This window comes from Pongo abelii, chromosome 19 (assembly GCF_028885655.2).
Source record: "Pongo abelii isolate AG06213 chromosome 19, NHGRI_mPonAbe1-v2.0_pri, whole genome shotgun sequence".
Classification (NCBI taxonomy): domain Eukaryota; kingdom Metazoa; phylum Chordata; class Mammalia; order Primates; family Hominidae; genus Pongo; species Pongo abelii.
The window spans coordinates 57,590,657-57,609,566 of NC_072004.2; the positions used below are offsets into that span (position 1 = coordinate 57,590,657).

Genomic DNA, 18,910 nt, shown 5'->3' on the forward strand with positions numbered 1-18,910 from the left:
TGGTGAGCTGAGAAATCTTGGGCTGGAAGTGCTAAATTCAAAGGCTGGGGACAGGCTGGGGCCAGTGGCTCATGCCTGTAATCCCAGCACTTTGGGAGGCTGAGGCGGATGGATCGCTTGAGGTCAGGAGTTCAAGACCAGCCTGGCCAACATGGTGAAACCCTGTATCTACTAAAAATACAAAAATTAGCTTCTTGCCTAAGGAAATAATTGATGACGTGGCTAGAGGCTAGGGCTTGGTGGCGGGTACCTGTAATCCCAGCTACTCGGGAGGCTGAGGCAGGAGAATCGCTTGAACCATTGCACATCAGCCTGGGCAACAGAGCAAGATAACATCTCAAAAAAAAAAAAAAAAAAAAGCTGGGGACAATGCTGGCCCCTCCTTTCCTGCCCCTTACCCCCATTTCAGGGGCCCCTCTGTGTGTATCTTCCAACCCCAGTGGGGGAGGAGAAAGAGTTCAGTCTCCAGGATCAGACCTTCCTCTGCCTCATCCCGCCCCCAGCTTAGAGGACATAAAAGCGCAGATTGAGCTAAGAGGAGCTGACAATATCAGGTGAGCTGTGGAGGTGGGGTCCTTGGAGGCTGGATGACAGCAGTTGGCAAGGGGATAAGGGTGCAGTGAGCCCCTCCCTCAAGGAGGTCTGGCTTTATCCATAGACAGGGCCCTCTGAGGTGGGGCTGAGGTACAAAGGGGGATTGAGCAGCCAGGAGAAGAGAGATGGGGGTTCTCGTCTTCTCTTCTCTCAGATGCATGGTAGACTTAGGACCTTGCTGGGCTGGAGGTCTCACTGCAGAGATGAAGCTGCTTCTGGCCCTAGCAGGGCTCCTGGCCATTCTGGCCACGCCCCAGCCCTCTGAAGGTGCTGCTCCAGGTAACAGTTCCCAAGGTGGGAGAAGATGGTGTGTTGGGGTGGTTGTGTTCCAGAGACCCCTTTTCTCAGAGCAGGACTTCCTAGCTCTGGGGCCTGATAGGGGGTTGGGGCCCATTCCTGACTTTGTGATCCCTGCTCTGGGCAGCTGTCCTGGGGGAGGTGGACACCTCGTTGGTGCTGAGCTGCATGGAGGAGGCCAAGCAGCTGGTGGACAAGGCCTACAAGGAGCGGCGGGAAAGGTGGGGCACGAGGCACTGCCCAGCTCTGGGCAAGGATGTCCCAGGCCTTTCAGAGAAGCAGCAGGCAGCAGGGAGCTTGAAGGTGGGAGAGGGGGACTATGGGGACCCATGTGGACTCCCTTTCTGTCTGTCCCTGTGTCTCTGGATGGGAGAACAGCTTAAAAGCCATCCTTCCCAAAGCCTTGCCTCTGTCTGGACACCCAGGTCCATATCCTTTTTATAAAAGGAAGCCTTCCTCCCACCCATGGGCCTGCCTGCATGGTCCTGCATGTCTGCCCCTGGGCTGGGGCTCTGCTGGGTGGGTCTGCATCCCTTCTCTGGCCCTCACTCCTCCTTTCTCCAAGCAGCATCAAGCAGCGGCTTCGCAGTGGCTCAGCCAGCCCCATGGAACTCCTGTCCTACTTCAAGCAGCCGGTGGCAGCCACCAGGACGGCAGTGAGGGCTGCTGACTACCTGCACGTGGCTCTAGACCTGCTGGAGAGGAAGCTGCGGTCCCTGTGGCGAAGGCCATTCAATGTCACTGGTACTGTTGCCCATCCCACCCCAGGTCCCTGCTCCACTAGTGACTCCTCCTAGGGACCCCAGCCGTCTCTCAGTGATCCCCTCAACTTCTTCCTCCAGGGATTCTCAGGGGTCTCCAGGGCTCCTCAGCCTCAGGTTGCCTGGGATAGGAAGTGAGGCAGCTCAGCTCCCCCGTTGTTCTTTGCCCCCGCAGATGTGCTGACGCCCGCCCAGCTGAATGTGTTGTCCAAGTCAAGCGGCTGCGCCTACCAGGACGTGGCGGTGACTTGCCCGGAGCAGGACAAATACCGCACCATCACCGGGATGTGCAACAACAGGTGCGGCTGGCTGGGGGTGGCTGCAGGAACCGGGCTCAGAGAGGCGTCCGGGACGCCACAAGCCTCCCGGTGTCAGCGCCCTGTGCTCCCTTTGCAGACGCAGCCCCACGCTGGGGGCCTCCAACCGTGCCTTTGTGCGCTGGCTGCCCGCGGAGTATGAGGACGGCTTCTCGCTTCCCTACGGCTGGACGCCCGGGGTCAAGCGCAACGGCTTCCCGGTGCCTCTGGTGAGCGCCGGCGGGCAGAGAGGGCGAGGCCCGGCCACGTGGTGCGCGGACCCAGGCGCCAGCTGACCTCCGTGTCCCGCAGGCTCGCGCGGTCTCCAACGCGATCGTGCGCTTCCCCACCGATCAGCTGACTCCGGACCAGGAGCGCTCACTCATGTTCATGCAATGGGGCCAGCTGTTGGACCACGACCTCGACTTCACCCCTGAGCCGGCCGCCCGGGCCTCCTTCGTCACTGGCGTCAACTGCGAGACCAGCTGCGTTCAGCAGCCGCCCTGCTTCCCTCTCAAGGTGGCCCTGCTTCCCGCCCACTGCCTGGGTGGGGAGAGGGGAGATTGTTTCTGGAAGGGGCCGTCTCCCTTCTGTGCCCAGGTTTCCTTTCCCAGCCGCTGAGAAAGGCTGGCCCTGCCTCCCTTGTGTCCACAGGCACTGGCTGCTCAGCTATGACCTGTCTCCTTCCTGCGCCTGGGCTCAGCCAGCTGGCAGCCAGGGCCGTCCATTTGCTCACTGCCTCTCGCAGGCCAAGGGAGAGAGGGTTGTTCCTCCTTGGCTGACAGGAGTCGTGTTGGTGGAATCACTGGCTCTTTGTTAGGTTGGGAGAGGGTTCTGGGAGGAGACCTTCCCAGTGCCCCCCAAGCCTCCATGCTCAGTCCTGTTTCCTCCCCACTGAGGGGGCAGCCCCAACCCCCATCACACAGAAAGAGAGAGCCTGGGGGTCTGGTGGGTGCTGTGGGACAGGGCTGGGAGTGGGCAGGGTGGTCGAGGCACTGCTGAGTAGGGAAGGAGGAGGAGAGAAAGGAGAGAGCGCCTGAGAGAGGGAGAGACAGACAGGAGAATGTCAGGGCCAGAGAGAGAGCAGGCACAGCAGAGAGAAGGGGAGAGAGACAGGCGACGCTTTAGTGAGGAGGGGTCCGAGGCCTGGCGGTGCCCAGACCCAGGGATTGCCCAGGTTCCCAGTTCAGTGTTCTGCTCATTAACCCTGCACCTCAGAGACTGCTGCTGATGGCGCCCTAGGCAGCGATCCCTTTCCGGCCTCCAGAGGCCTCTCTGCAGGTTGAGGGTACCAGAGGTCCTGAGGGCAGGGGGAGAGCCAGTTCTGCCTGGGCACCTTCCCTGCCCTCGGTGAGCCAGTCTAGCCTCTCTCTGTGCCTCAGATCCCGCCCAACGACCCCCGCATCAAGAACCAAGCCGACTGCATCCCGTTCTTCCGCTCCTGCCCGGCTTGCCCCGGGAGCAACATCACCATCCGCAACCAGATCAACGCGCTCACCTCCTTCGTGGACGCCAGCATGGTGTACGGCAGCGAGGAGCCCCTGGCCAGGAACCTGCGCAACATGTCCAACCAGCTGGGGCTGCTGGCCGTCAACCAGCGCTTCCAAGACAACGGCCGGGCCCTGCTGCCCTTCGACAATCTGCACGATAACCCCTGTCTCCTCACCAACCGCTCAGCAGGCATCCCCTGCTTCCTGGCAGGTCAGCTTTGGGGTGGGGACCAGGGGTGGCATAGGAGGTGTTCCCTGTTGGAGCCACAGTGAGTCTGTTTGTGAGCAGCTTGTGGGTTTGTACTTAGAGAGACTGTCCTCACCAGCCATTACTATCAAGTTCATGATATTAATCCAGTTGCCTTGGTAACAAGTCAGATGGAGCCAGAAAAGCAGAAAAGCAAACAACCTCTCCAACCTTAAGATGAAGACCGAGGCATGGCCCAGGAGCCTCTGTCCATCAGTCCATTGCTTTCTCTGTCCCTCTTTTCCCTTCTGGACTCTGGAAGAAAGGACAGTCAAATCCCTCAGGGGTGGGGAACTAAAGCACAGAGAGCGCTGTGGTGTCCTCACCTTCTAAAGCGACACTATCCAATGTGGTAGCCACTAGCTGCATGTGGCTATTTTAATTTTAGTTATTTTAAATTAAATAACTTTCTCAGCGATGCTAACCACATTTCAAATGCTCAATTGCCTTACAGTCTAGTGGCTCCCCCTATTGGGTGGCACAGATGTAAAATATTTTCATCATCTGGGAAGGGTGAGTTGGACCACACTGCTCCAAAATATCCCCTCCTGTGCATCTTAATTGCCCATAATAAGGGATGATGGGATTTTAAATGTAAACAATTGGCAGTTTTGGAGACACAATTGGGGCAGTGATGGCAGCCATGACCAGACATTTTCCAGTGTTTTTTTTTTTTTTTTCTAAGACGCAATCTCACTCTGTCACCCAGGCTGGAGTACAGTGGCACAGTCTCGGCTCACTGCAACCTCTGCCTCCTGGGTTTAAGCGATTCTTCTGCCTCAGCCTCCTGAGTAGCTGGGACTACAGGTGCCTGCCACCATGCTTGGCTAATTTTTTGTATTTTTAGTAGAGATGGTGTTTTACCATGTTGGCCAGGCTGGGATCAAACTCCTGACCTCATGATCTGCCCACCTTAGCCTCCCAAAGTGCTGGGATTACAGGTGTGAGCCACCGCACCCACCCATTTTCCAGTGTTTTTAAATGTAAACCCAATAGTGGACCTCAGGCCCTTTCCTCTGGCCTCCCTCTGCCTCCTCCTGATGGTTCCTGCTGGTCTCTCCCTGGCTGGGACCCTGGGAGGCGGAGCCAGGTTGGACTTTCTGCAAGAGATGCCCGACCTCTTCTGGGCTAGTTAGGCAAGGGCAGCCCTCCTTAGCCAGACTCAGCTGCCCCCAGCCTGGCTTTGATGAGCCCCATGTCCCAAGCCTGGGTCATTATGACCTCTAGCTGCTCATGGATGGAGATGCTGCTTTTAGAGAATTTCCTTTCCACCAGCTTCTAGAGCTGGCAAGGACTGACCCTAGTGTCCTGACCCTAGCCCTCTGGCCCCTGCAGAGAAGCATTGTGGGAGGACTAGGGGAACCAGGGGGGATCTGCTTAGTTTTCTTGAACAGTCTCCCGTGTGGACTCCACACATATCGTGTCCTAGCCCCTCCCCTGGGGCAGGCTGCACCATTGGAATGTAGTAAAGGGCAGGGCTAACAACTCTGTTCAAACGGTAGTGGCTTTCTGGAGTCCTGTGTTGAGAAGGATTCTGAGGTTGCATCCAATTTTAGCAGGAAAGAGTGCTGTGATCATTAGCTGCATCAGACATGGGCATGGATGTAGGCTGTGCCGACATGCATGCTTCTTCCCAGACACTGCTTGGAATCAAGAGAATCAATGAACCAAGCAGTGTCATAAGTCTCATACTTTGTATCAGGCACTCTGTGAAGCCCCATGTATCCACGTGTCCTAGGAGGGAGGGTAAAATATAAAAAGGCACAAGCCTTGGTCCTGTGCTCAAGGAGCTCCCAGTTTCAGGTACAGGAAAGTGGCATGTCATGTGTTGGAAGTGATGCCTATTAAATGAGCATCCCCAACCAGCAGTGGCCCTGAGCTGAGGCAGAAGCTATTATTGTGGACTGGGGCATCAGGGCAGGCCTCCTAGAGGAGTGTAAATTGGGGATGGTTTGAAAAGATGGATGGGGAGGAGGGGTGAGTAGGAGGCATTTCAGGCCTTGGCTGGGGAGGGGGTTTCAGTGGAGCAAATCTTTTCTGGGATGGAGACCTTAAGAATGACAGTGGCTTTTGCCTCCCCAAGGGGACACCCGTTCCAGTGAGATGCCCGAGCTCACCTCCATGCACACCCTCTTACTTCGGGAGCACAACCGGCTGGCCACAGAGCTCAAGAGCCTGAACCCTAGGTGGGATGGGGAGAGGCTGTACCAGGAAGCCCGGAAGATCGTGGGGGCCATGGTCCAGGTAGGCCATCTTGAACACCGGGCACACGGGATCCAGATGTGCCCCTGCAACATCCTAGCTGTGTGACCTTGGGCAAGTTCCTAACCCTCCTGAGCCTTGCCTTCTTCATCCATGAGGCTGTAAGGATTATAATACATATATGAAAACACCTTTCAGATAGTAAGTGCTTGACAAAGCCTCCTTCCCTTTCCTCTCCTTCTTCGCGGGTTTGCTCCCTGCAGTCTTCTTTCCTGTGGGTCTGTTATTGGTGTTGGGAGGGTTGAATGTTTGGTTTAGTGCCTGAGTAGCTGTTCAGTAAATTCTTCTTTCCTCCATCTCACTGTCGCTCTTAGCTCCTTTACCCATTCACCTCTTCTTTTTAAAATTAAAAAAATTATAGGGCTGGGCGCAGTGGCTCATGCCTATTATCCCAGCACTTTGGGAGGCCGAGGCGGGTGAATCACGAGGTCAGGAGATCGAGACCATGCTGGCTAACACAGTGAAACCCTATCTCTACTAAAAATACAAAAATTAGCCGGGCGTGGTGGCGGGCACCTGTAGTCCCAGCTACTTAGGAGGCTGAGGCAGGAGAATGGCGTGAACCCGGGAGGCAGAGCTTGCAGTGAGCTGAGATGGCGCCACTGCACTCCAGCCTGGGTAACAGAGCGAGATTCCATCTCAAAATAAATAAATAAATAAAATAAAATTTAAAAATTATTATTATTATTTTATTTTTATTTTTTGATACAGGGTCTTACCCTCTTGCCCAGGCTGGAGTGCAGTGGTGCGATCTTGGCTCACTGCAACCTCCACCTTTCAGGCTCAAGCCATTCTCCCATCTCAGCCTTCTGAGTAGCTGGGATTTCAAGCACGGGCCACCACGCCCGGCTAATTTTTGTATTTTTTGTAGAGACAGGGTTTCGCCATGTTACCCAGTGTGGTCTCAAACTCCTGGGCTCAAGTGATCTGCCCTCCTCGACCTCCCGAATCCCTGGGATTACAGGGGCGAGTCACTGTGTTCGGCTCACTCACCTCTTCTTTTTGGCTCTGTCATAATCCACCCAATGTCCTTAGCCTCATTTACTCCTGGGGCAATGTTCCTGGTTCTGTCTCTCAACATCTGGTGCTTCATTGCCCCCACCCTCTCCCTCAGAGGCAGATGCAGACACACACACACACACTCACACACACACACTCCTAGATTCTGGAGGAGAGAGTTTTCCGTGCTAAGGGTGAGTTTTTGATTTGCACTAAGAACTCAAGTGAAATTCATTTACACTCCAAAATAACTTCTAGACTCTAGAATGTAGAGTGAGACTATTCCATGTCTTCACTTTTCACAGGGAAAATCATGCCAGAATGGCCCTTCATTCCTTCCTACCTCCCTGCTTTCCACAAACCTAAACTGAGCCCTACTGTGGGCAGGCACTTGGTGGGCACTGTGAAGAATTTCAACAACTTCAATTTCCCTTGCTCTCAAGGACTTTATAAGATAGTTGCAGAAATGAGACATTAATAACTTGAGGACAAGGAAGTCATCACAATGACTAAAAGTGATTTGCTATTTAGTCCTCTAAGGCAGAGGGCAATATAATTATCCCTAATGTACATTTGAGGAACTCAGGCTCAGAGAGGTTAATAACCGGTCCAAGGTCACCCAGCCAGCAAGCAGTAGAACTCTATTTATGCCTCTCAGTGCCACTCTGTTAGGCCCAGGTCCGGTATTGTGGGAGGCTATTCCCTGACCATAGAGGGATGGGAGGGGTCCCCGAAGCCAAGAGCAGGCAGAGACTCTGGCCCTCCTGTGCTGCCAGGCGGCATTTGCTGTGGAGGAGTGGGTGGAGAGGTCATTCCAAATGACTTGTCTTTAGATCATCACTTACCGGGACTACCTGCCCCTGGTGCTGGGGCCAACGGCCATGAGGAAGTACCTGCCCACGTACCGTTCCTACAATGACTCAGTGGACCCACGCATCGCCAACGTCTTCACCAATGCCTTCCGCTACGGCCACACCCTCATCCAACCCTTCATGTTCCGCCTGGACAATCGGTACCAGCCCATGGAACCCAACCCCCGTGTCCCCCTCAGCAGGGTCTTTTTTGCCTCCTGGAGGGTCGTTCTGGAAGGTAAGCAGGACCTAGGCCAGGAGCGAGTGGGCTGACAGCTAAAGGTGGGGTAGGGGTCACCTTGGCTCTAGGGAGCTAGGATGGGGAGCAATCTGCTTTCCTTCCATCTTGGAGATCTGGTCTGACTCTCCAGCCTCAGTTCCTCTGACTCTGCTTCCATATCTGATAATAAACAGTGGGGTGGGGATGGCCCTCAGAGAGAACTGGCTACTTCTCATGTGTTGTGGCTCGCTGTGACCCAGCAAGCCAGGGCCTGGGAGCATCCCAATCTTGCAAGTCTGAATGGCATAATCTCCTGAGACCTATATGCCCCTGGGGTCATGTAGTGACCGGTGAGGACCTGCTCACTGGGGCCACCACCTTGGCACCAGGCACTGCATGTGCCCAGCCCTCTTCTCGAATCCTCCTGACCCTACCTGGACTTGTCCCTGACTCCAATCTGAGCTCTGATACTGAGCCAGATACTTCCCCTGACCTGGCTTCTCTGGTCCCCAGGTGGCATTGACCCCATCCTCCGGGGCCTCATGGCCACCCCTGCCAAGCTGAATCGTCAGAACCAAATTGCAGTGGATGAGATCCGGGAGCGATTGTTTGAGCAGGTCATGAGGATTGGGCTGGACCTGCCTGCTCTGAACATGCAGCGCAGCAGGGACCACGGCCTCCCAGGTGAGGGGCTGCAGGAGCCTCCCCTGATGCTCCCCTCCCCTGAGCTGCCTCCCAGGTAGCCCATCACCCCCCTTCCCACTCTAGGGCCCCTGCCCTCTCCAAAGCATATTAGAGGCACTTTGCTCTCAGGAAGTAGTGTGATGCCAGGCCCCTGCCTTTTCCTGGACCCACCTGATAAATTTCCAGCTCCTCTCAACATCCTTTCCATGCTGTAATTCTCATATTAGGGGCATCATCATTATAATGATAACCCACAGTCTGAAAATCTGTCTCTGTCATCATTCCATTTTGCTTCATTGTACGTTAACTCTGGGGGAAGAGATTATTGTTGCCTTCATTTTGCTGATGAGGAAACTGAGGCTTGATGAGATTCAGAACCTGGCCAGGCTCTCTAGCCAAGTCAGTGGCAAAGCTGAAATTTGAAGCCAGGTTAGCCTAACCCCAAAGCCTGTGCCTATGTTATGGGGTAGCCCATGTGGCTGAGGCTTCTGGACACATTTCACCTCTCATGGGTCAGAGACAGACACATTGGGCTGCTCTGGAGGGGGACAAGGAGATGTCCCTATTCTTGGACCCAGCAGGAACTGTGGCAGTTTAGGGTTTGCCTTATGGTAGGAGGGCAAGAGAAAGACAGACAGGGTCCCAGAGAGGCCCAGTTGTGCCCCTTGGTCTAAGCCAAAGGTTCAGGGTTCCCTGAGGTGAGGTCCTTCCCTCCCTCTATGCCCTTGGTTATGTTGGGAAGGTGGGTTTTCTGGGCTGCTGGCAGATATGTGAATCTTCCCTGCTGTCTCCAGTGACCTCCCCACCTTGAAGCAGAGGGACCTGCCCATAGCCACCTGTCCCCTCCCCCATGCAGGATACAATGCCTGGAGGCGCTTCTGTGGGCTCCCGCAGCCCGAAAATGTGGGCCAGCTGGGCACGGTGCTGAGGAACCTGAAATTGGCGAGGCAACTGATGGAGCAGTATGGCACGCCCAACAACATCGACATCTGGATGGGCGGTGTGTCCGAGCCTCTGAAGCGCAACGGCCGCGTGGGCCCACTCCTCGCCTGCATCATCGGTACCCAGTTCAGGAAGCTCCGGGATGGTGATCGGTGAGGAGGGGCAGGCGTCATGGGCCGCTGGGTGGCTGTGGGCCCATCCCTGACTCTCTTGGAGCCCAAATTTCCTCCCGTCAGTTGAAGGACTGGAGGGAGTCAGTGATTTTCCAGTGTGTTCCAGGAATCCTTCAGATGCCCTGGAGTGCCCCTAATGTGCCCTGAACCTGTTGGGGGTGCAGCAAGGGGAGACCTGGACCCCTGCTTGTAAAGGGAGGAAGATAGAAAAATGCCACCCTTAGCTACTTCTTCCCGTGGGTTTCACTGTGCAACCATGTGGGTGTCAGTCACCAGTGGGCAGTCCCCTCCCAGCTTTCCCACAGCTCCCCTTAGTGTCATTTCCTCGTGGTCCTGACGTCTTCATGTCTAGTTCTTGCTTAGCCTGTATTGCACCTTTGGGAAAATTAGAAAAAGGTACCCCTCTCTGGGTGGACGAATTATAAACCACCCCCAAGATTCTCTTCTACTCCTGTGGATGAAGCTCCTGGCCAGGGCACAGGGCTTCAGGAGTGTGTATGGGCCCGGGTCCCCCTCCACCATGGTGCCTTGGAGGCCGCCGGGCTAGGGGTAAGGGAAAGGCCACTGGGCAGCTGTGCTTTACTCTGCACGATGAGTGGAGCATCACTTGTGTGAAAGCCCCTGGGCTGCCCAAGGGCCTGGGGCCCTCCTGTGCTGCCAGGTGGCATTTGTTGTGGCTTTGTTATATCCTGGGAGCAGCACAAGCCCATCGATGCCCTGCCAGCGCAGAATATCCTTGGGCACAGTGTCCATGGGTGTTCCCCATGCAGGTTTTGGTGGGAGAACGAGGGTGTGTTCAGCACGCAGCAGCGACAGGCCCTGGCCCAGATCTCATTGCCCCGGATCATCTGCGACAACACAGGCATCACCACCGTGTCTAAGAACAACATCTTCATGTCCAACTCATATCCCCGGGACTTTGTCAACTGCAGTACACTTCCTGCATTGAACCTGGCTTCCTGGAGGGAAGCCTCCTAGAGGCTAGGTAAGGGGGTGCAGCAGTGAGGGGTATATCTGGGCTGGCCAATTGGAACCACGGAGATCTCCTTGCCCTAGGTGAGTCCAGCCCTGTTCTGGGTGCAGCTGAGAAAATGAGTGACTAGACGTTCATTTGTGTGCTCATGTATGTGAGAAGTATATAAATTGGCATTTCATGTGTGTGTGTTGTCTGAACATGGGGAGTGTTTCATGGGTTATCTGTATGTGCCATTTATGTGAGTGTGTGTTTGTGCCGATGAGAATACTGAGTATGTGGAAGGCAGCAGAGCGGACTGGTGAGGAGCACAGCTCAGGAACTAGACTGCCTGGGTTCCAATCTTGGCTCTGTGGCTTGCTAGCTATGTGACCTTGAGCAAATTACCCTCCTTAAACAAGAGTTTTCTTGCTTGTAAATTACATCTGTCATGGTTTCTTGGAGGGCCCACTTGTATCCTCTGGTTCTTCATTTATTGAGCACCTACTACATGCAAGGCACTGTACTAGGCATGAGAAGCATATAGAGGCAAGAAAGAGATACCAAGATGCCATCTGTGTCCTGGTTAGCAGAGCTGGACCAGTGGTGCCTTGGGGGGATGAGCCAGCCGCAGCTGGGCTGTGTGGCTGACTTATGGGCCCAGCCAACCAGGCTCAGGCCATGGCTCCCCTTTTTCTTCCTCACCCCGATTTCTTGCTTATTCACTGGAGTCCTCCTGAAGAGGAACTGGTCCTGTTGCCCTTTCTGTACCATTTATTTGCTCCCAATGTTTATGATAATAAAGGCACCGCTGATGGGGACCTCCGCTCTGTCTGTGTCTGAGGAAGAACTGGTGCTTTTGCAGAGGCTTACTCTGGGCTCTGAACTTGAACCAGTGTGGTCTGTGCTCAGGGCCCTGTGTTTCTGAACTGAGGGTGAGGGTGTTGGGGAGTTTTCCTTTGAGATCCGTAGGTGGAGGGCAGTCATCTCTTGTAAGCATGGGGGCCAGGGCATGCGGTGCAGACCCTCCTCCCTCACCTTCCGCCCCTGCCACCCTGCAGGGAACTGTGGTCACCAAGCCCTCATGTTTGTTCATTGCTCTAGCAGACGTTTGCTATGTGTTCACTCTGTGTCAGGCCTGTGCCAGGGGCTAGGAAGTGGAGGGGACAAAATGCTGTGTGGTAGGACAGAAAGTACAGAGACCTGGTGAGGAGGCAGGCCTTCCCCGACGAGAGGGGCCTCTGCATCCTGCATCCCAGCAGCCTGGCACAGGGGTTCAGAGGCCCTCAAGACAGTGGACTCCTTCTCATTCATGTTGCACATGGCTCCTGGAGCAGCGACAGCAGATGGCTGGGCCCAGAGGACAGGGCCAGCACTGAGGGAGGGGAAGGCGTGTATTTCCCTAGTAGTCTTGCCTGGAGCTTGAACCCTGCGTCTGACTGGTGGACTCCCTTCCTCTCCCCTTCCTTCTCAAATATGGGGAGGGGGCCGAAGTGGTGTAGGATGGTGGGGTCTAATGTACTCATGGGGCCCCTGGTAACGTTAGGACCTCACCATGGTAAGTAGAAGCATAAATACTGCTTGTCCTCATTTCCGTGATGAGGAGAGGGCTGCTCAGAGGGGTGATGCGACTCGTCCGAGGCCTTAAAGAAGTGGGTGGCAGTGCCAGGCTGCAGCCAAGGTCATGTGGCTCCTGGGCTCTTCCCACAGAATGACTGAGTGTCTCCCACTCCCACCCCACCAGTCGGGGGATCTGGAGGCCCTGGCTGGGCTAATCTTTCCCAGGGGGTCATTTTAAAAGAAGAACATATGAATATGTATTGGGCAGAAGCTCAAGGAATGTTCTGGAAGTGCCCCTTCAGAGGCATCACAGGATCTAAGGACCACTCTAGAAGAGGGTATTTCTCAGAAGGGCCACTGGAAGGGATATTAGCTTCAGCTGTGGGGGAGCCAGGCTTGGTTTTCCTTCCTGTTTTATCCCTTGGCACCACCACCTACCATCCCCCCATCCATGCCCTCTTTCTTGCTACTCCATGGCCAGTGCTTCTTTTTCCCAGGAGCTCCCTGCCCCTCCCCTTTCTTTGAGAACTCTTAGAAATCCCACCAAACCATCCCCTCTCACCTTAAGACCCATGCATGCGCCATCTCAGTGGGAAGACATGTATGGCCTGTAAACGTCTAGTTACTTATATGGCAGTGATTCCAAGGTCTGCTTTTGGAGGGAACAGTGTCACGGCTAGCATCTTTAGTCAGTCATCAGATGTTTTTGAGCACTTCTAATGTGCCGTGCACCATGCTAGGTGCCACAGGGGACCCTCAGAGGCAGGCTGAAGTCCTGGCCCAGGGAGCTTACAATCTAGGTGAGCGGACAGGAAGAAAGATAGAGGTTAAGGGCCAAGACTTGTGGTGGGAAGAGGACAGGTAACATCCAACAAGCTGGAGCAGAAGGGCATCTCAGAGGGGCTAAGTCTTCACAGAAAGGAGAGCCACAGGAGCCGAGTCTAAGAGCTGGGAGGGCTGAGGCAGCCACCCTGGGGCCTGAGCAAGCTATTCACCCAGGGGTGTAGAGAGGCCCAGCTGCAAAGAAGGGCTGGGACTGGGGTATGGAGCTCTAAGGGACCAGGTCATTGAACCTGCTTGAAATGGCCCTGTGGACCAAAGGGAACTTTCCTGTGCAGCGCGGGCCCCTAATTCTTCACTGAGGCCCAGGGTGACAGGTCCAGCTTGTCCATGGCTGAGCAATCCACAAAGTCATAGGGGTAGCTGTTGGCCCGGAATGGGTCCCGTGGGACCTTGGTGATGCGGGTGTTGTCACAAACAAGGCGTGAGAAGGACATTTTCCGTAAAGAGTCCTTCTGCTCCTTCGTGAAGACCCCAGGGTTTTCCCACCAGAACCTGCAGAGACAGAAGTAGAGTCAGTCCACAGTCTGGCCGCTGGCCCCTCCCCACTCTGTCACAGGTCACAGGGACCATGAAAAGCCCTACTCACGCTGAGATCTGGAGTCAGCGCTCATGCAGGACCTTGGGACACCCCCTCTTGGAGAAAGGCCCTGCCCTTCCCTCCCTGGCTGAGGACGCACTTGCCTGTCTCCATCACGGATCTGCTGGAACTGCTTGCCTAAGAGGCAGGCCAGGAGAGGCCCCACCCGACCCCTTTCCACCAGCGGCTCAGCAATGGCCCCTATCCAGATGTCGATGTTGTCAGGGGTCCCGTAGAGACCCAGTAACTTCTTGGCCAGCATCTTGTTCTTCAGCACTGTGTTCAACTCGTCTAGTGTCTGCGGCTGTGAGAGGTCACAGAAGGCTCTCCAGGAATTGTACCCTAGGGTGGAGAGACTGAGGCTGTCTCATCCCGGAGACTTCCTGTTCACAGCCTCCTTTGGGGACATGTCCACTCTAGCTCTATCAGCCCTAGAAAGTCTGGGCTTACAGCCTTTGGGATGGGGAAGGAGGGAATCCATTGTTTTTTATCTGCACTTCAACCTTAAGGGGGCTAGTTGGTTAAGTCCTATGTAACCACTAAGCAATCATGAAAGTTATGTGGTACGTACTATGAGTCCAGGCACTATTCTAAGCACTGTGCAAATAGGTAACTGAAGAATAGAAATCTTAAGTAATTTGCCCAAAGTCTTATAACTAGTAAATGGCATAGGTGGGATTTGAACTCAGGCAGTCTGGTTCTTAATTAAATTGCCTTTCATGGGGACAAAAGAAAGGTCCAACAGTCATTGGTTTCTCTCTATTGTTTTCTTAATGTTTTCAGGGCTTTTAAACTGTTTTTAAAGTTAGTTGGTGACCTCTTTTTCATTTAAGGAATGCCAAGATAGTACCAGATATATGCTCTTTTCTCTGCATTAGGGGAAATGGGACATTCTGTTTCATAGATGAACAAAGTGGGTTTTAAAAATGGCCTGGGGCTGGACATGGTGGCTTGCACCTGTAATGCCAGTGCTTTGGGAGGCCAAGGTGGGAGACTGCTTGAAGCCAGGAGTTCGAGACCAGCCTGGGCAACATAGCAAGACTATGTCTATATTAAAAAAAAAAAAAAAAAAGCTGGGCATGTGGCACACCTGTAGTCCCACCTACTTGGTAGGCTTAAGCCGGAGGATTACTTGAAGCTAGGAGTTTGAGGCTGCTGTGAGCTGTGATCGCACCACTGTACTCTAGCCTGGGCAGCAGAGAAAGACCCTGTCTCAAAAAAAAACCTCAAACGAGAAAAACTGGCCTGAGTTTTGTTTCAGAATTGATCAGACGATCAGATCCTCAAGGGTTATAGAAGAGAGTGTCCAGGAGCCCTAGAAAGTTAGCTAAAATTTCCCCAGTGCAGGCCAGACTTCAGACCCACTCACCAGGTTGCCCATGGTCCCGGCAACGCTGTGTGTTGATGGCAGCCAGGTCAAAGCCATGTATCCTGTGAGTTGGCTGGAAAAGCTTATTGCGCAGCTCTCCAGTCATCATTTTATTCTGTTTCGTCAGCTTGGATTTCTTGGCCAGCAGGCCCCGCACCAGAGGATCAATTCCACCTGCCAAGGGAGACCCAGAAGCCATGCTTAGGATTGGGGAAGAGTGGGAACATCATCCATGGCTTGCCTCTGCCTCCACCAGACATTTTCTCTTGGTTGAATGTGGGTCAGCTGGACATCCCAGGCTGGAAGGAGGGAGAGAAGAGCACAGTGCAGCCTGAAGGGTGTGCTCAGGGAGACAGGGGCATCCAGATTGTCTGCTCTGGGGGTGGGCAGAAAGGGGCAGTCATGGGATGATGGCATGAATATAAACATTGAGATATTTTTTGGCCATGCATGATGGCTCATGCCTGTAATCCTAACACTTTGGGAGGCCAAGGTGGGAAGACTGCTTGAGCCCAGGAGTTTGGGACCAGCCTGGACAACATGGCAAAACCCCGCCTCTGAAAAAAAGGCAAAAAAATTAGCCGGGTATGGGGGTGTGTGCCTCGTAGTCCCAGCTACAAGGGAGACTGAGGTAGGAGGATCACGTGAGCGAGCCCAGGAGGTCAAGGCCGCAGTGAGCTGAGATTGCGCCATTGCACTCCACCCTGGGTGACAGAGTGAGACCCTGTCTCAAAAAAAAAAAAAAAAAAAAGGTATTTTTAAAGCTCTAGTTCATGGAGTCAGCTTTTTCTTCCATATGTTCTGCTGAGGAACGTTGCATAATGGGAAGAGGTTGCATAAATCTCAAGGAAATGTCCTTGACTTGCTAAGCTTTAAGTAAAGTTAATTTCAACACAACATAGCCTAGGGATAAAGGAAAGTTGGGTCCAACCTCTGGCACCTCTATGAAGTGAAAAACTCTAGAGGCGATCAGAAAAGAGCAATTTATTTACCAAACCCTGTAGGAGTCAGAGAAGCCTAGGGCAGGGAAAGGAGGTAGGGAAATCCCAGTCATCTTAGAAGCCAAGAGGAAAGAAAGAATAACTAATACTTATTGATTACCTCCTGTGTGTCAGGAACCATTGTAGGGTGCTCCACATGTATATCTCATTTAATGTTTTGGATAGCCTCGTGAAATGGGTACTATTATTGTCCCCATTTTATAAATGAGGAAACTGAGGCTCAGTGAGGTGAATTCACTTGCCCAAGGTCATGTAAAAGTGCTCGGAATCTGACTTCCAACCCGAGTTTCCCTACAATAGGCTGCAGAGTGGGAGACCCAGGTGACAGCACTTCCCTGAAAGGGCATACCATCTTTGACCATCCTCCAAGTGTTGAAGAAGAGGGTGTGGAGGGGGAGTTCTGGTTCTGGCCCCCATGGCTGATAATTCTCATCCAGGCGGAACATACTAGAAGGGACCTCCAAGTGGCCAAAGCGGAAGGCGAAGGTGAAGACATTGGAAATTCTGGGATCCACAGATTCATTGTAGCCTTGATATGGGGGTATCCACTTCTGCATGTAGTCACCTAGCAAAATGGGTAGGTAGTCCCTAAAGGTGATAATCTGGAGGGAGAATAAAATCAAGAGGAAAGGGTGTAAGAAGGTTTAAACCTCTGCAGAGGGAGGCTGTGAAAGGGCTGCAGCCAAAAGTGATGAGCTGTTGAAAACCAAGGATGGCAAATGGATAGCATATGTGCCCAGTTCCCATTCCTATGACCATAGCAGACATTCCTAATCAATCATGACATTTTTTTCTGCTGATCTCTTACGATTTGTCTCAACATAGGCTCTACTAATCAGTCATCTGAATTTGACATATGAAATGTACTATCTTTGTCATCTTTGTGCTAAGTTTATGACCTTGATGCTAAAGTGACAGTCTTTGTGTGTCACTTTAATGTAACAATGTCAGGGCAAGAGGAATGATAAACCACAGAAATGATTCAGGGGCAACTGAGGAAAGTTCATCCAATCTCCAGTTCTGAAAGAAATACAGAAGAATGGAAAGATTGGTTTCTGGTTTTCTTTTACATAAAAACACAATGAACTAACACAAATAAAAAATTTTCAGAAAAGAAAAATGCCTCCACATAACCTAATAATTTATTAATTTTTATTCTTGTAGTCTTTGTCTATATGTTACCGACTTTTACATAGTTATAATCCTACAGAATGCATACCTGTGCATTCTGCTTTTTCACTTCACATTTTCCACATTTCTATCTAGCTTTCACAGTGAAGCCCTGTGTCTCTTTGCTCTTAACCCAGTGCCATAAGGAGCTCAGGTGCAATGGTTCCTGTTCCCCTAGAAGGTTGCTCAGCAACAGCAGGCATCCAGGGAAGTACTTTCCTGCCTTGCAGACAGCACCAGCAGGGATTGAGTGGGAAGCCCCCAAACACCAGAAGAGTGAAGTAGACCAGAATAGCATTGCAAGGCTCAGGAAACTAAGCTTTGGTGGACCTAAGCCCACAAAAGTAGTCCAGAACCTACATGCTAAACCTAAACAAGGTAACTATGTTCTAAAATAGAAGTGCTTTTTTTTTTTTTTTTGTCAGGGTCTCACTTTGTCACCCAGGCTGGAATGCAGTGATGCCATCTCGGCTCACTGTAGCCTTGACCTCCCTGGTTTAAGTGATCCTCTTGCCTCAGCACCCCTAAGTAGCTGAGACCACAGGTGCATGCCACCAAGCCCAGCTAGTTTTTGTATTTTTAGTAGAGACGGGGTTTCACCATGTTAGCCAAGCTGGTCTTGAACTCCTGATCTCAGGTAATCCACCCGCCTCGGCCTCCCAAAGTGCTGGAATTACAGGCGTAAGCCACTGCACCCAGCCTAAAATAGAAAATTTAAATAGGATCAAGGGTCTCCTAATATAGCAACCAAAACGTCTAAGATACAACTGAAAATCACTCATAATACCAAGAGCCAGAAATGCCACGTTTTGAGTAAAAAGACAATCAACTGGTGCCAAGGAATGACATGAATCAGATGCTATAATTATCTGATAAAAATTTTAAAAGCAGCCATTATAAAAATGCTTCAATAATCAATTACAGATTCTCCTGAAACAAATACAATATCATAGCAAAGAAGTAGAAATTATAAAAAAGAAACAAATCAAAATTACAGAACTGAAAATACACTAACTGAAATTTTAAAAAAGCTTGAATAGAGTCAATAACAGAGTGGGAATGGCAGAAGATAGAATTGGAGACAGATCAATAGAATTTACTCAATCTGAACAACAGAAAGAAAATAGACTTTAAAAATTGCTCAAACAAACCAAAGCCTCCGGGTTCTGTGAGACCATAACAAAAGATCTGGCATTCATATCAATGGAGTCCCAGAAACAGAGGAGAAAGGGGGTGAAACTGAAAAAAGCATCTGAATAAATAATGCCTGAAAATTTCTCAAAATTGGTGAGAGGCACACATTTACCGATTCAAGAAGATGAATGAATCCCAAACAGGATAAACAGCGAAATTCACTCCAAGGCATATCATAATTAAATTTCTGAAAACTAAACATAAAGTGTTAAAATAGTCAAAGAGAAATGACACATTACCTATAAAGAAACACCAATTCAAGTAATGATAAAGGGCTGGGTGTGGTGGCTCATGCCTGCAATCCCAGCACTTTGGGAGGCTGAGGCGGGCGGATCACCTGAGGTCAGGAGTTTGAGACTAGCCTGGCCAACATGGCGAAATCCTGTCTCTACTAAAAATACAAAAAGAATTATCCAGGTGTGGTGGTG

The 18,910-nt window shown here is 52.1% G+C and overlaps 2 protein-coding genes across 2 annotated transcripts in view; one reads left to right on the top strand and one right to left on the bottom strand.

The window, feature by feature from the left end:
- Window positions 1-543: 543 nt before the first annotated feature.
- Window positions 544-11,594, top strand: MPO (myeloperoxidase). The gene is made up of 12 exons (XM_002827326.4): window positions 544-873; window positions 1,019-1,112; window positions 1,460-1,635; window positions 1,828-1,951; window positions 2,049-2,178; window positions 2,261-2,467; window positions 3,331-3,649; window positions 5,769-5,929; window positions 7,780-8,035; window positions 8,531-8,701; window positions 9,558-9,795; window positions 10,587-11,594. The coding sequence occupies exons 1-12, from the start codon at window positions 720-722 to the stop codon at window positions 10,792-10,794; spliced, it is 2,238 nt and encodes a 745-aa protein (XP_002827372.3). The 5' UTR covers window positions 544-719; the 3' UTR covers window positions 10,795-11,594.
- Window positions 11,595-13,009: 1,415 nt separating this feature from the next.
- The window catches only part of LPO (lactoperoxidase), a 48,173-nt gene continuing 42,272 nt past the window's right edge, over window positions 13,010-18,910 (bottom strand). The window contains exons 10-13 of the mRNA XM_054535654.2: window positions 16,468-16,720; window positions 15,118-15,291; window positions 13,853-14,090; window positions 13,010-13,663 (exon numbers count right to left, since the gene is read on the bottom strand). Of these exons, the coding sequence (XP_054391629.2) occupies window positions 13,456-13,663; window positions 13,853-14,090; window positions 15,118-15,291; window positions 16,468-16,720 (873 nt within the window). The 3' untranslated portion in view covers window positions 13,010-13,455. The remainder of the gene's footprint in view (window positions 13,664-13,852; window positions 14,091-15,117; window positions 15,292-16,467; window positions 16,721-18,910) is intronic.